The 15,102-nt window shown below is 53.0% G+C and overlaps 1 protein-coding gene across 14 annotated transcripts in view; it reads right to left on the reverse strand.

Moving 5' to 3' along the window:
* TOGARAM2 (TOG array regulator of axonemal microtubules 2) overlaps positions 1–15,102 on the reverse strand; it is a 69,359-nt gene that overhangs the window by 32,848 nt on the left and 21,409 nt on the right. For all 14 annotated transcript variants that reach the window (XM_064494644.1, XM_064494639.1, XM_064494649.1 and 11 more), the window contains 5 exons: positions 5,426–5,565; positions 4,391–4,504; positions 3,614–3,895; positions 2,730–2,941; positions 1,744–1,934 (listed from right to left, as the gene is read on the reverse strand). In XM_064494644.1, coding sequence (XP_064350714.1) covers positions 1,744–1,934; positions 2,730–2,941; positions 3,614–3,895; positions 4,391–4,504; positions 5,426–5,453 — 827 coding nt within the window. In that variant the 5' untranslated portion in view covers positions 5,454–5,565. The remainder of the gene's footprint in view (positions 1–1,743; positions 1,935–2,729; positions 2,942–3,613; positions 3,896–4,390; positions 4,505–5,425; positions 5,566–15,102) is intronic.

A 15,102-nucleotide genomic window follows, 5' to 3' on the forward strand; every position in this document is an offset into this window, starting at 1 on the left:
GAGGGTGGGAAGTTTCCTGCAGAGCAGCTGAGGAAGTGGCTGGGACACCCTGAATGTCCGACCAAGGAGACTCGTCTTTAAGATGCTGCCACCAAGAAGTCAACAAAGGCGAGGTGCATGGAAGAGGTGCAGTCAGAGTGTGGATGAAGACAGAATGTTAGGATGGGGAGCCCAGGGCTGCAAGGAGACGGGTTAGGAGATATAGGGGGTAGTCAAGTGGGAGCCAGGAAGTGCAAACTGAGAGGAAAGGCAGGGGCAAGAAAGGGGTGGTAGCTTTTGTATTTTCTCTTGTTGTTTAAGAAAGACCTGATGGGATGTGGCAATCTGTTAGGAACAGAGGCAATCGGTGCAAGAGTTGAAGATGATGCTGAAACTGGAAGATCAAAGAGAATGCCTGCACCTCGGTGGAAATCAGGAGATGGTGGGATGGAGGCAGTGTGGAGAAACAGGAGGTGCTCCGTCCGTGATGCCCCAATGGTGGCACATCCTCCCTCCCTGCCTCTGACATTGGATCTGCATCAGCCAAGCGGACCCTGGGGATGCTCAACAGGAGGAGGGAAGCACGGTGCTTGACTCTGGGGAGACCTCAGAGTAGAACAGGGGATACGGAAGTCACCCATCCCATGTGATTTTGGAAGCCACCTGCACAGATGAGATCCCAGGGGATAAAAAGGAGATGGGGGTTAAGGGCCCAGGAATAAATTTTTTAAATGATGAAAGAAGGAGCAGGGGAGACTGTCTAGAAGCAGGTTTAAAGTCAGGAAGGTGAGGAAAGAGGAGCATTCAAGAGCATCGACAGCTCAAATGATACAAAAAAGTCAAGAGCAGTGGGATTGGAGGAAAGGTCACTTATTTGGGGCCAGAGAGTCATGATAGCCACCAAGAACTCTCGGGGAAGGAAGAGGCAGGTGTCTGAGCAGGAAAGGAGGAGGAAGTGTCCATGGTGAGCAGGCGAAGGTCCGTGGAGCAGGCCACTGTGAGGAGGCTGCCCACCAAAATGGAGCCGAGAGCTCAAGTCCAGGAACAGGTCCACAGACGGGTTCCCACGCTCTATCGGGCATGGGGGAAGATGTGGACATGTGTCCGACAGAAGGGGAGGCAGCGTGGGAGATGCAGGAAGAAGCTTGAGAGAAATGGGTACAGCAGACCCCAAAGAGAGACCCCAGCCCACACTCACTCCAACATCCATCTGGACTGACCACAGAGACTTCTTGGCCATGTGGAGAGCACCGTCTGTCCCACTTACAAGCCATAAGTCCTGATTTATTCCAACACAGAGCTCTTCCACCCTGGTTTCCAACCTTTTGGGGGGTATGAAGCACCCTCTTAAGTCCAAAAGTTTTGTGGACTACTTCTCTCCCACCAAACACAGACATGATAATGCTTGTCTTTTTAGTATCCATTGATTAAGAAAATGCATCATCACAAAGAGCTGCCAAAATTCAATAGAGCTTTAAAATAATTTGTATTTTATCCATCACTGCAGCAAACCATACACATCAGGACATGGGTAGAGGTAGAGGCGAAGGCATTATTTAAGCCCATACACCCCGCTTGCTGGAGGCAAGGATCAGAGCTGTGACTGCCCCAGGTCTGAGGCTCATGGTGGGGGACCCTGCCCTCCACACAACCGGCCCTCAGAGATCTGCCCTGATGTGGAGGCCCTACCATGGGGAGTCCAAGCAGATATTGGGGGATAGAGGAGAGAGGATCACTAGGTAGTTTAGACTTAGGGCTGCTTACCGTGTAGGGGGTGCCCTCAGGCTGGTGAGGACGTCCTGGCCTGGAGTCAAGAGGCTGGGAAGGGAGCCAGGCGTGCAGGAGGAGGTCCTGGCGGACACCCCAGCCTTTGGGATGGGCGGGGTTACGATGCCCCCCAGAGACTTGTGCATCTTCTCGTCGTTGCAGTGCAGGTATTGCTGGGATATCTGCACCTAGGAGTGGACGTAGGGGAGAATCTGGTCCATGAAACATTCCAGCCTGGATGCTCACCTCCCAGGCCCCTCTCACAGAGCGGTCCCTTCTATCAGGAGCCACCTGGGCAGTAGTGCTAGCAAGTGTCCTCTGGTCTCTCTTTCCAGCCACACAACCCTGGGGACCCTGGTTCATTGTTTCCTTTCCATTTCAGGCAAGAAGTGGTCCCCTCATTCCTACTCCAACCCCTTTTGCTGTTATTATTATTTGTTTTTCTGTTCTTCTCATTTCAGAAAATCCTAGAACATCAGAGCTGAAAGGGATCCTAAAAAACATCTGGTCCAATCTCCTCTTTTTAGTGCAAACTGGGGCCCAGAGAGGGGAGTGACCTTCCCAAGGTCACACAGCCAGTGAAGGGCAGAGTGGAAACCAGAGCTCAAATCTCCTGAGTCCCAGCCCAGCATTCTTTCCCCTCAGCCACACTCCCTTACTGAAAACAGGGAGAGTTGGAAGCATGAGGAATTCTGGAACATTCAGACCAGAGAGGCTTGGGAACCACCAAAGGTAGGACAGGTGGTCACACAGCCCTGTTCAGGAAAAGTAGGCCCAGCACCTCTGGGGCTGCTCCCAGGCCAGTGACAGAGGCTTGATGCTGTGGCGGGGTGGGGCGAGATGAGGGCTCCCGGCCCCGCTGAATGCTGCTCGGCCGAGACACCTCCAAAGCAGCTCAGGGCTCGGGAACAGGGGTTGGTAAAGGACAGAAAGAAAGACAAAAGGACAGAGAGACAAGACTCAGGGTAGTCAAATCACCTTACCTCCTGGGCACCGGGTTTTAGCTCCTGGGGACCCTGACAGCTCCTGGGTGGGTCCAGGCTCTTCTCCTTGGCTCCGCTGGCCTCCGGGGTGGTGGGTATGCTCTGGATGGGAGGCATCGGCCTGGGCAACCTCAGCAGCCTCTGAGAGGTGGCCCGGGGGATGGCAGTCCTCAGGGGCACTCCTCTGGGGCCTCCCCCGGGCTCCAGAGAGGCTGAATGGGGTAGGGATGGGGAGTAAGTTAGTCTCAGGAGTGCGGGGAGTGGGATTAATTGAGATGCTGGCAACGGGGCCTTATGTCCTGGGGAGAGGGGGAAGAGGGAGGTAAGGGCAGATCTGCCCCCAGCACCACCCCCACCACTAGACTGTGCCAGCAGACGGTGCTGAGTGTTCTTTCCCATTCCTGTAAAATGTGGTGGAAAATGTCAATCAAAGTCACCAGTTTAAAATTCAGAGGCAGGTTGGGTAGAAAGGGAAACAAAATCGGTACTGGATTAGGAGTGAGGACATCGGGTTCTAGTCCTGTGTCCATCTGAAAACCACTGGGTTTATCTTAAAACCCAGTGGTTTTAAGGATAGCTGGTGGGAAGGGAGGAAGAATATGATCAGATTTGTGTCCAGAAAGAACCCCTCTTGCTGTGAAGTCTACAAGGAGGCGAGTGGGGGTTGGTGGGGGAGGTTGGTAGGGGGCTACTGCAGAGGCCCAGGTGGGAGATGGCATTCCAGGGAGCAGGTAGAGGGTGCAGAGAGAGGGCACTTGGTGGGTGCCCTTGAACAGCCCTGAATGGACCCCAGTTGTCAGCTGTACACCTGCTGATCCTCACAACGCAGGTGGCTTGGTGTCCCTGACCTTGGGGTGGGTGAGTGGCAGGCGGGCAGGGCTCACCTCGGGAAGATCTTGCCAAGCCCTCCGAGAGCCTCCTTTTCTTGAGCTTGTCCTTGATCTGGGTGGTGTCCCGGGCCACACTGTTGGCTTCTGACTCCAGCAAGGGGAGTGGCACCAGGGGGTAGGGGCCTTGAGACAGAGCCCCAAGGTTCCTGGGGTGGCCATTCCTGACTGGCCAGCCCTTCAGGGGAGCATCCAGCTTGAGGCTGCCAAGGTTGCCATTTCCACTCAAGGGTTGCGATGGCTTCTCCAGCGGAGTGCTTGGCGTTGGCTGGAGGGAGGCTGAGGCAGACAAAAGCAAGAGCTGTTCTGCTAGAGGAATCCACTTGCCCTGACTGCCCTGGATGCTGGACACCCCCCACCCCCAGGCCCCAACTCGAGGGACAGCAGGACCTGCCTTCCTGGGGCTCACAGGGCTCTCCCTGGGTTCCTAGGAGAGCCCCAGTCCCTGTTCCTGCGGGTCCCCCTCCATACACTTCCATCCCCCAGGACACAGAATTGAAAGGACCCACCTAAAACCAAAGAGCATTTTCAGCAGGGACCACAGTGAAAAATAACACCTGCTGGTATCCTGAGGACACAGCCAGGCTTCTGAATACACTCCTCTTCTCCCTCCAGGAACAGGCCCAAACTCTGCTCTGCAATTTCTGGCCCTGAGCTGAGCAGCTGCCAGGTGGAACCGCTCATTCTCTGCCCAAAATCTCCAGAGAGGCTGCCCCAGGCACTCGAAGGCCATCTGATGTGACCAGGTCACCAGGCTCAGTCCCCCAGTCTCACCTTCTCCAGAAGTGTTCAGGCTGCAGTTGCTGGTTCCACCCAAGAGTGCACGGGGCCCAGCACTGGTTCGGGGGACACTCCCACAGTACACGGCCACTGGCGCCAGAACCTTGGCTGGGGACAGAAGCAGAGGGAGAGCAGCACCTTAGAGTCCACTGGGGCCAGGACTGGGGAACAGACTACCCCAGGCAGCCTGGCCCACAAACCGGAGCCTGGCCCTCAGATGGGGGCTTGCCACCCCAACCCCAATAGGCCAGGGCACCAAAGCCCAGAAAAATCTAGACTTCTAGATTTTTCTTAAGCCTTCAGCACCTTCCACTTCCTTACAAGTATCTAACGTCAGGCAGGATCCGGTGTAGCACTAAACTGTGCAGGTATTTTCACAGTCATATATCAGAGCCCCCGGGGCTCTGCCATAAGCACAAGGACCATTTCCTGAATTGCTCTGGCATTCCATGTTCTCCACCTTCCTCCCAAAGGGCTGCTGGGCCACTGCTCCAGTCCCTTCAGGGACAAGAGGCCCTCCACCTCACAGACACCCATTCCATCTGGGCCAGGACCTCCTGATCCCCTCACTCTCCAGAGGAAACTGAGGCTCACACAGCCGGCTCCCCGGGGCAGCACCAGGCCTGGAACCCTGTCTCCTGATACAGAACCGGCCCCTCTGTTCCCACTCTCCTGCCCTGTCAGCTGAGGCAATGGGGACACCCAGCCCTCCCTGAGGCCCCAGCCCTGCATCCTCTGCCCATCCTCATCCTTCCACCACGGAACACACCGAACACTACAGTCAGCTACTCTGTCAGCCCACCAGCTCAGACAGTGGAGGCAAAGCTCAGGCCAAGGAGACCAGAACCAGGCCAGGGAGCCCTTCCCCACCCTGACAGGAGGCCGAGCAGGGGATCCAGTGTCAGCCCACGGAGCGCTGGGCCCAGGCAAAAAGGCTGGCTGCCTGGCTACATTTCCCAGGCAGAGTGCAGCCCCTGGGAGTATCCAAGGAAGACCCTAAGCCCCCTGACTTCCCTTGGTGGCCCTTACCAGGGGGGACAGCATCACGGGTGCCCATGCCCTGGGTGGAGAAGGCGTCTGGGAGGCTTTCCAGAGGCAGCAGCTACTTTCTGGGCTGCGAGTACAATCTTTGGGCATCCAGATGGCCCCAACGTGTAACATCCGGGGACCTGTGATGGGGAGAGGCAGAGAGAAGTCAGTACAAATACCGAGCACTTTTTGAACCACTTCGCAGGAAGCCCAGCAGGAGCTAAAGCGTTCTTGTAGTGAGGAGAGCTGCCACTAGACTGAAGGACACTTGTCTAACATCTGGGCCCTCTCAGGCACTTCAGAGCCTCCGGGGACCAAGGCCGTGTGACTACAGGTAGAGCTCATCGCCCAGAGTGTCCGCGAAACCTGCGAACCCGGCTTTGCTCACGGCTTTGGCTTTGGCATGGACACCTTAGGGTGCTGGGGAAGGTGGAGTTCATCACGTTTATCTGACGCTTTGTTTCCCCACAAATTTGTTTCCCTCATGACTCTGCCAGCTGCCCTGGAAACTCCTGTTGAGTGTCAAGCTTGTGACCCAGCTTCTCACTCAGTGTGTGGTGGGGTCTCCCCAGAGACTGCTCCCTAGTTTTCTCTCAAACGCACCGCTCTCCGTCTGCATGAAGTTCCCAGCCTTCATTCTCACTTTGTCGACCAAGCCGACCTCAGACTCTCTCAGCTATTTCCTTGTCCTGCAGCCAACCGCTTGAGCACTCCAAGCCCCTTCCCAGCCTCCCTTAAAACTCTGGGGTCATCATCAGCTCCTGCCCTTGACCCTCACTTCATTCTTTTTCCATGTGACAGGGCCCCACCACAGACTCTGTGACTTCACACAACTTCATAAATTCTCTGCTGAGATAACAGTGACTCATTTTCACCCTGACAGGTAGGGAGGTGGACCACCAAGCTGATCAGTGATAACATCAGAGGTAAAGGCCGCATCTCCCAAATCTCCCAGTTTCTACTTGAGAGAAATCAGCTGGGGACAGGGCAGGAGGCAGTAACAACTTACTTTGGCCAAGCAATAAATCCCAACTCAGGAACTGAGAAAACCTGCCTTCTATCTGAAAGCCAGCCCACCACGTCCCCACCCAGGCCCAGAAGGCAGAGCAGCTCCTAGCAACCCTTCTGGCCAAACAGAGGTTCCAGCCCAGCCCAGCCAGCCCAGCCCCAGCCCAGCCCCAGCCCAGCCTTTGCCTGGTCACACTGACAACGACCTTAGCCAGGGAGAAGGCAGCTCTGTCTGCTCACTACTGGGATAAGGATTTGGCCACTTGGTAGCTACGAGCAGCCAGGAATAGCCGAGGGACACGACACTTCTCCCGAGCAATGTGAAGGAAGAGTCTACCCAACAGGTCCCAACACTCCACCCCTTGCCCCACCAAGCCGGGAAGGAGACTCAAGAGACTGGCAAGGCGGCTGCTTCCAGCAAAGTTCAGCAGGACAGACCTTCCATGGCTGAATTAAAGCAAACAACGCTGGAGTCCAGGCTTCAGGGGCAGCAAGAGCTGCAGGCCCACAGACCCCTGCTTCCCCGTTTCGAACTGAACGTAGACTTTCTAAGCGAATTACACCTGGAAAAACAATCTTTAGCTACAGGCCTTATTCTCAGCCTCAGCTGCAGATCAGAATTGTCTGGGAACTGATTAAAATGACAGATTCCCAGGCCTCAGCCCGGGCCCCTTACTGAAGTAGCGTCTTCTAGGGAGCAGGCCACAGGGATCTGTTTGGGGATTTTTGTTTTGTTCTGTTTCTAAACTCCTGAGTGATATTTATGTTCAAACAGGATTGAGAACCACTGGGCTATAGTTCAGATTCTCTTTCTAAGAAGATCCCAGCCCTGTTTCTCACCGTCGGCTGTCAAAGTGGTATTGCTGCCTCAGTTTCCCCAAAGGGATCACCTCCAGGAGGCTAAAGAGAAGATGTGGGGCTGCTTGAGAGCACAGATAGCATGAGGGTCAGTGGCACCTTCTGAGCAAGACCACCCCCACCCCACTCTCCACAGCTTCGTCAGGAGACAGACACTGGCTGCATCACTCCATGCCCTGAGGGACACCAGTGGTACAGAAGGGAAACCTGGATCCACTCCATAGCTTGCCCAGCCAAGCCACAGGCAGAGTCCCTTTCAGGCCTCTCCCACCTGTGTCCACACCTTTGACCCCTCAGGCCCTCAGGGGCTACACACAGGACCTCCCCAGTGCCTGCCCAAGAGGAGGTAGCCATAGCCGTGTAGGACAAACAACCATGTCTTGTATCTTGTGTGACAGCAGTGGGTGGCATGTCCCCGGGACCTGGTGGGAACTTAAAGATCTAGGTCCAAACTATAAAAACCATAATCAGAAATCCCATTCCAAATGTGGACAAAGCTTTGGGTTTGGCATGGACAGTACATAGTGCTGACACCTGAGGCACAATTCATTGCACCCCCGTTTGACCCCACACTGTCCTGGGCACCAAGGAGTGACTGTCCCCTATTGGAACAGCCGGTCCTTGACCTGAAGGGCTAACAGGATTCCATCCTCACCCCCAGATGTTCTGGATCACCCAAGATGGTTGGCTCCTCCACCCTCTTCCTCAGTTTCCCTGCTCAGGGAATGGGGTAGCCAGAGATAACTGACTGTTGTCCACTCCTTCCAGTAAAGCTATGGCTTAAGAGGGTCCATGGTGACCAGCACCACAGGAATGAAGAAAGGCGACAGAAGGGACTCAGGTTTCAAGTGGAAGGGAAAGGAACACTGGGACTGTCCCAGGAATGAATGTCAACCCCAAGGTCAAAATCCCAACTACCCTGTGCCTTGCACAGCCCACAGGGAGCCAGTGCCCCACTCTGGGTCCATCGTGCTTCCTGGGGAGCTGGGCAGAGCCTGGTTCCCAGAAGAACAGCCCTCAGGCAGGAGGACCAGACTCTGAGGGGGTAGGAGGGATCAGAGCAGGGAGGCCAGGGACAGGATCAGCCCCCAATCCTGGGACATGGGTTCCAGTACTTTAGAGAGCTCGTCTGCTCTGATGTGTCTGCTGGAAACCATAGTGCCATGTCAAGGGGAGGGGAGAAAGATGGCAGAGTTACCAAACCTAGTGTTTGAACCCAAAATACGTCACCCACTGAAATACTCTCTGAAGAGCGGCCTCAGATCTGGGCACCCCTCCCACCTCACACCCCCATCCAGTCTGCTCCTGAATGTCCACCTTGGGACACCTGGAACTTTGCTTTGAGGTCAGACACGGCTGGGTTGGAACCCTACCCTTGCCCTCTTGAATTAACTTGGGAAGGTTACTTCATTCCTCTGAGCTTTGGTTTCTTCATCTGAAAGTGTCCGAACAAAGGCTTTTGTTAGGATTAAATGAAATCATGTACAAAAGTGATTTAGTACCACTGCTGGTAGATAATCACTAACATCAGGTCTGAACTCTCCCTCCTCCTCCCCCCACCCCCCACACATCCACACACATGCACACCCATGCACAGCCACACTGTCTTCAAAGTTACCAGGGGCCTGCCCTCCATTCCTACAAGACAGACCCAGGTGACACAGGCACCCCTCCCAAGGAGTAGACAGATGTGTCTAAAGGGTAAGCAGCCCAAACTAGGAGGGCCCTCGGTCCCCAGTGGTACTCAGGGTGAGTCCATGCTGTGCAGGAAACACCTGCTGTGCAGGGACTGGTAGAGTGAGGTCCATCCTGGTCATGAGCAAGGATGGGTGCATAGGGAGGAAGGCAGTGCCATCTGACTTGGCACCTGGAGAACTTCCATGGAAAAGCTGCATTCTGGCTCGGCCTGGAAGGAAGCAGGAACTAGTGGGCAGGGAAGTGGGAAAGGCATTCCAGGCTGAGGAAACTGACAAAGGCGTGGAGGACAGACAGGACCTGAGAGTTTGAGGTTTGGCAGGAGGACCAAGACTAGGCAGACGGGCGAGAGCCAGTACAGAGAGAAGTGCAGAGCTCTGTCAAGTCTGGGCTTGTCTGGCAGGCAAGGGGAGCTCTAAGATTTCAAGCAGAGGAATGATATCATCTGCCCTTGTTTTCATGCAAATCTCTCAAAGGGGACCTGGGATGGACTTCCCAGGGAAGGAAGCTTTTGACAAAATTTTAGGACTGAGACTTAGAGACATGAGCCCAGCCTCTGGACTAGGCACAGAAAATATATGTACTTAACCAACATTTGCCACGAGTTATGGTCAGAGTTTAGACTGAAGAGAACAACCCTTCCTGTATCCCAGGTGTCTCCTTGAGAACAGTCACCCACCCACCCCTCTGTTCATCATACACACCCCCTTCCCCTCCCCTACAGGATAGCCCATCCCACAGACCCCCAGGGACAACTTGGGATGTTCTTAGGTGACCTACTGGACTCTGACCTCCTGGGTTCAGTCTATCACTGAAAGTCTGAGATCCACTCACTCATTCAACCATATTGTGAGGTTCTAAGATACAAAGGTAAATGAGACTAAATTCCAACACCTGTGAGCTGTGTAACCACAGACATGTCACCAAACTTCTCTGAGCAGCAGTTTCTTTAAATGCAAAAATGGAGATATTGCCTACTCCACTTCAATATTGCATTGAATAAAATAGAAAAATCACCGAGTGCTGAGCCTGCCCCCTAGCAAGCAATCAGTATCTCGTGGTGTTAGTGTTACCGCAATGAACGAGGCCACAGCATCAGGTGGAGGATGGGTTTGGGTGGGCGGGGCAGGAGGTTGTAGAAATTATCCTGGAGAGAGGGGAGAAGAGTCTGATTCGGGGCAGAAGTGGTTCATACGGGGGGATGGGGCAGGTCAGGGAAATAATTGGAGCCAAGTCAACAGGACTGGGAGACAGATTAGATCAGGGGAGTTGAGGGGAATCCAGCTTGCGTCCAGGGTTCTGGCGTGGAGGCTACAGGACAACGTGCCATCAGCTGCTGAGATGGTGACACAGGAGAAGGTGCCTGCCTGGGAGAGACAATGAGTCCTAGTTTGGGCAGGTTGGTGTGTGGCTCCTCCAGGACCCCAGGTGAATTCATCTAGAAAGCAGCTAGTCTGAGACTCAAAGAGGGAAGTCTGGGCCAGAGACATGCCCAGGAGACCCCCGGTAACCAATGACTTAAGCCACTTGGAGCCGAGGTCATCAATGGGAAGACCTGGCCCCGAGAGAGAAGAGGGAGAGCAGGGGCAGTCTGGGAGCCCAGGGAGCGGGTACCAGGAAAACAGAGAGCAAAGAGTGAGCAGAAGTGTCCACATGGCAGAGGTCGGGTGGGGTCAGGACTGAGAAAAGCCCACTGGCTATGGCCATGGGGGAATCGTCCAGGTTAGTGACAGCAATTTCTGCATGTGGGGACCCGGAGGCCCCGGGAAGGTGCTGTTGAGGAGCATATGAGGTAGAGACAGTGAGAACAGATCACTCTAGAAATGCTGGATGGGGAGGAGGTGGGGGGGTGGTAGGTGGCAGCTGGGGAGGGCTGAGGGTGGGGAAGGTGGTGTTGTGTGCTTGTTTGTTCTCTGTGTTTAAGGATAGGACCTACTGGAGCATTCTCGTGGCTGGAGGAAGCAGAGCCAGAAGGGAAAGGCTGAAGACATGGAAGGAGGCAGGGGGACTGGTGGTGCAGGATCCCAGAGCTAACGGGACAGGGGAGAAGGGCACAGGCAGGGGGTCACGGGGGCAGGAGGTGGGCAGCCTAGGGGAGTCCAGAGAAGTGGGCCGGAAGGCTTTGACACTGTCCATGAACTAGGAGGTAAGACTGCCAAGCATGAGAGCAAGGAAGTTCTGGAATATGGTGTATCTGATTCCAGGGGAAAAAAAATCTATTTCTTTTCTCACCCTAACCCCAGCCAGATGCCTCCATCTTTGTTACCTTGGGGCTGGGCTGATTTCCACAACAACTCTCAACTTCCAGATAAGGACTCAGCCACTCCTGGAGCTGGTAGTCCCAAGAGCCATCTCCATCCTGAACCAGGAGACTGATACCCACACCCACGAGACCCTCTGTCAGAGGCATCCAAGGATCCCCCTCCCCACTGACACTGGCTCCCCCTGTGACTGGCACATGGGCCAGCAGGAGGCAGTACACAGATGAAGTGGCACCCCTCTCGTACCTGCTCCTTTCCTGAGCCCCTTAACCAGCTCTGGAGCCACACCTACTGGCTCCCTTGCCATCCAGGGGCAGGGAGGTCAGTATTCCTGTAACCCCTCTGTCCTCCAGACAGTATCAGGTGCAGGTCAGCTAACAGGGCCGTGGGGATGAATTGATTAATTAATTAAGTTTATTGAAGTATAGTCGATTTACAATGTTGTGTTAATTTCTGGTATTCCATGGGAATTTAAAGAAATGCAGACAAAATACCAAACACAGTCCCTGGCACATAGTAATAACTCTCAAGAATTGCTTGTAGCATGAATGAATGAAGAAATCAAAATTAAAGCATATCTTTACAGATGATCTCATTGAGAAGAAACCAAATGAAGGAAACTCACATTTCTTAAGTCCATGCTGCCAGGTGCCAGGCCCTGGGCTAGGTGGTGCCAAATATTATGCTACTTAACATTTGAGATCGAGCAGCAAGGCAGATATTATTGTCCTCTTGTCATAGATAAGAAGACTGAGGCCCATGGAGGTGAGGTAACTGGATCAAGGCCACAGAGTGACCAGTAGAAGCATCAGAGCTGAGGCTCTGCTCTCGGAGGCAGCAGAGCACAGTGTCTCACAGTGAACACTTAGGAGTCAACAGACTTGAATTAAAGTCCACCCCCTGAATGTCTCCCAGCACACAGCACATTCTTAAACTTCTTTGAGCCTCCATTCAACTGTTCTGGAAATAACACTGTCTATTACACAGTTATTGCGAGTATTCAGTAAAATAGGAAAAGCTCTTCATACATGCCTGACCCCTGGCAAGTACTCAGTAAACAGTGGCTATTAATGTGATTGTTTGTTTAACAACAATTTTACTGTGTGGGTTCAGATGTTTAAGGAAAGGGAAATGTCTTTTTTGAAAGTCTTTGAGTCAAGAAGTTAAGAGGACTGGCTGAGGCTGGGTGGCCACATGGAGGTGCTGCCTGGTGGAGCCGAATATCTTTAGACGTTTCCTTGGGTGAGCAGGAGGCAGGCTGGGCAGGACATGCCTGCATCTCAGTGACCCCCTGGGACAGGGTGGATCTCACAGCCAAGAGCCCAAAGCAGTGCTTTTCATCGGTTTTTGTGCCTGACACAGTGGAGGAATGTGGTCTTCAATCTGTAAAAGCTGTGTGTGTTTGGGGGGAATGGGTGGAGTAGGGAGGGGAAGAGAGAGCATAGTAGGAAGAAGTCTAGGTCTGTGACATTTGAAACAGCTCCCCGCTACCCCCCCCCCAGGAATTCTGACATGAGAATCATTGGTCTCAAAGACATAGGAAAGCCTATGCAGGAGAGAAAGGTTTATTTAAGCTGTGTAGGAAAAACATTGAAGGTAGGAGAGAAGCAGGGCTGCCCTGTTTGACTGTTCAGGTTGGGCACTGCACAAGGGCGTCATCATTAAGGGGTCACCATTCACACTGTAGACACTACAGATTTGGACATTTATTATAGTCCTTCTCTGATGAACAAAAATAGTGTCTTGAGAAAGAGGCTTCTTTTTCTAATTCACACAAAGGCACCTTAGGCAAGTGACGGACCTAGTGACAAAGGGTCTGTAACATATCTCTAAATTTACAAAATCCCAAATCTTCAGAGCCTGCCCCCACTCTTGTGTATCATGTTGATGCAAATATAAATTAGAGATCAGAACCTGAGTAGTAATTTAACGTTTCACACTGTGGGGACAGGATGCGCCTTTATCTTCTTCCCCTGCCACTAAATTCCAAGCTGCAAGGGCTCATGAAGCTCAGCTAACCTCCTGCTGGTAAAAGAGTGATTCATCCTGACCATCAAGAGCCGTGCCTACCCAGGGCCCACATCCCTGCAGGCATCACACTGGCCATCAGCTGACAAGGCCCTGAGCAGGGCTAGGAGGAAAGCCTCCTTCTCCAAACTCCCACCAAGACCTCCCCAAAATGGTCACCCAACACTGCAGAGCCCGGTCAGAGCCATGACAGTGCCTTCCTGAGGACTAAGGTCCTTGGTGGGGCTGGGTGCCATCGAGGAAAATCTTGCCTGAAATTACATAGCCATTGGCTAAGATTTGCCACCCACCCTGAGATTCCCACGATCAGGAATGAGTTATCCTAGAGCTTGAGCATGGTCCTAGAGTCTTGAACCAGAAGTGACTCGGTCCACTGTCCCCAGAATGCTTTCTGCATGGTTTGGCTATTCAGAGACCCCCATCTCAGTATCTGGAACTCCAATCTCCAAGCTGCAGTCTGTGAACACTTACAGGTACCAGAGAATCAGAAGAGACTGGGAAGAAATAAAATATCTTTTCCCATCAGAGTCTCAGCAAAGTTGTTTTGACCATGCCTAGCATCTAAATGTCTATCACATTCCAGGAAAGGGCTCTTGACAAATGTCTCCTTGCAAGAAGCTTAGAAAACTTCAGACACCAGCTCCATCCTCCTCCCAGTGGCCCCAGGAAAAAGCCAACTCTCCTTGACCAAGAGCTAGAATCTTACATGTGCCTCTCCAGGGCATACAGCAGGTTTTGCCTGGGAAGCTGAGATGGCTTCTGTGGGAGGACCACCTTTTTTCTGTCCTTGTTTTATCTAAGGCCCAGAAAGAGGGGCATGTTGGGCCAAGAACCAGAGGTTTCAAAGCAGAGACAAAGTGGAAATCTCAGTCCTCCAGACAGCTGCTCTGAAGCCCAGGCCTGCAGCTCAAAGATCAATGACAGAGAAGTAACATGGATGAGTGATTGGTCCCCCAGGAAGGAGAATGGGAGGACAGAGACAGAGGGGCAGGAGGGCAGAAAGAAACATGGAGTCAGGAAGCTGAGCAGGATGAGGGGGCTGAGAGAGAGAGAGACCAGGCGAAAGAGGGCACCAAAACGGAAGGAAAGTGGGGAAGAAGAAAGGTGAGGGCAGGTGCTTGTCCTCCTGATAATCACAGAAATGAAAATTAAAGTCAGAATGAGACGCTCCCCAGTCTGCAAAGGTTGGCAAACATTAAGATTGCAGACACTGCCAAGTGCTACTGAGATGCAGAACACACGCGGCTGGTGGGTGCAAGTCAGCACGAGCACTTGGGAAAGAGGCTGCTTTATCTAATGTAGTTAGAGACACGCAAACCCTACGCCCAGCAGTTCCACTCCTAGGTATCTATCCTGGGGAAAACCTTGTGCGTGTGACCCAAGAAGGCAGTAGGAGGATGTTCACAGCAGATCTGTTGGTATGGACAAAATCTGGAAATAATCCCAATACCCAAAAGGAAAATGGAACATCAGTTACGGTGTCTACATGTCGTGGAATATTCTACAATAGAATGGAATGGAAGGGAACAAACCAGTGCTCTACTCAACACCACGGAAGACTCCACAGTGTAACGCTGAGTGGCAGAAGCCAAACACAGAAGACCAAGTAGAGTGTGATTCTGTTTATAGAAAGTTCAAAGGAAGACAAAATTAAAGGGAGTGTTTAGAAATGCAGACATAGATGGGAAAACCTTATCAAAAAGCCAGGGAAAATGAGGACATGATTACCCCTGGCAGGGAGGGGGGTTGCAATAAGGAAGGGGTCCATGGGGTAGGGGTCTGGAGTTTCTATTTCTTGACACCTGATGGTGGTGGCTACACAGACAT

Source organism: Camelus dromedarius, chromosome 15 (assembly GCF_036321535.1).
Source record: "Camelus dromedarius isolate mCamDro1 chromosome 15, mCamDro1.pat, whole genome shotgun sequence".
Taxonomy (NCBI): Eukaryota; Metazoa; Chordata; class Mammalia; order Artiodactyla; family Camelidae; genus Camelus; species Camelus dromedarius.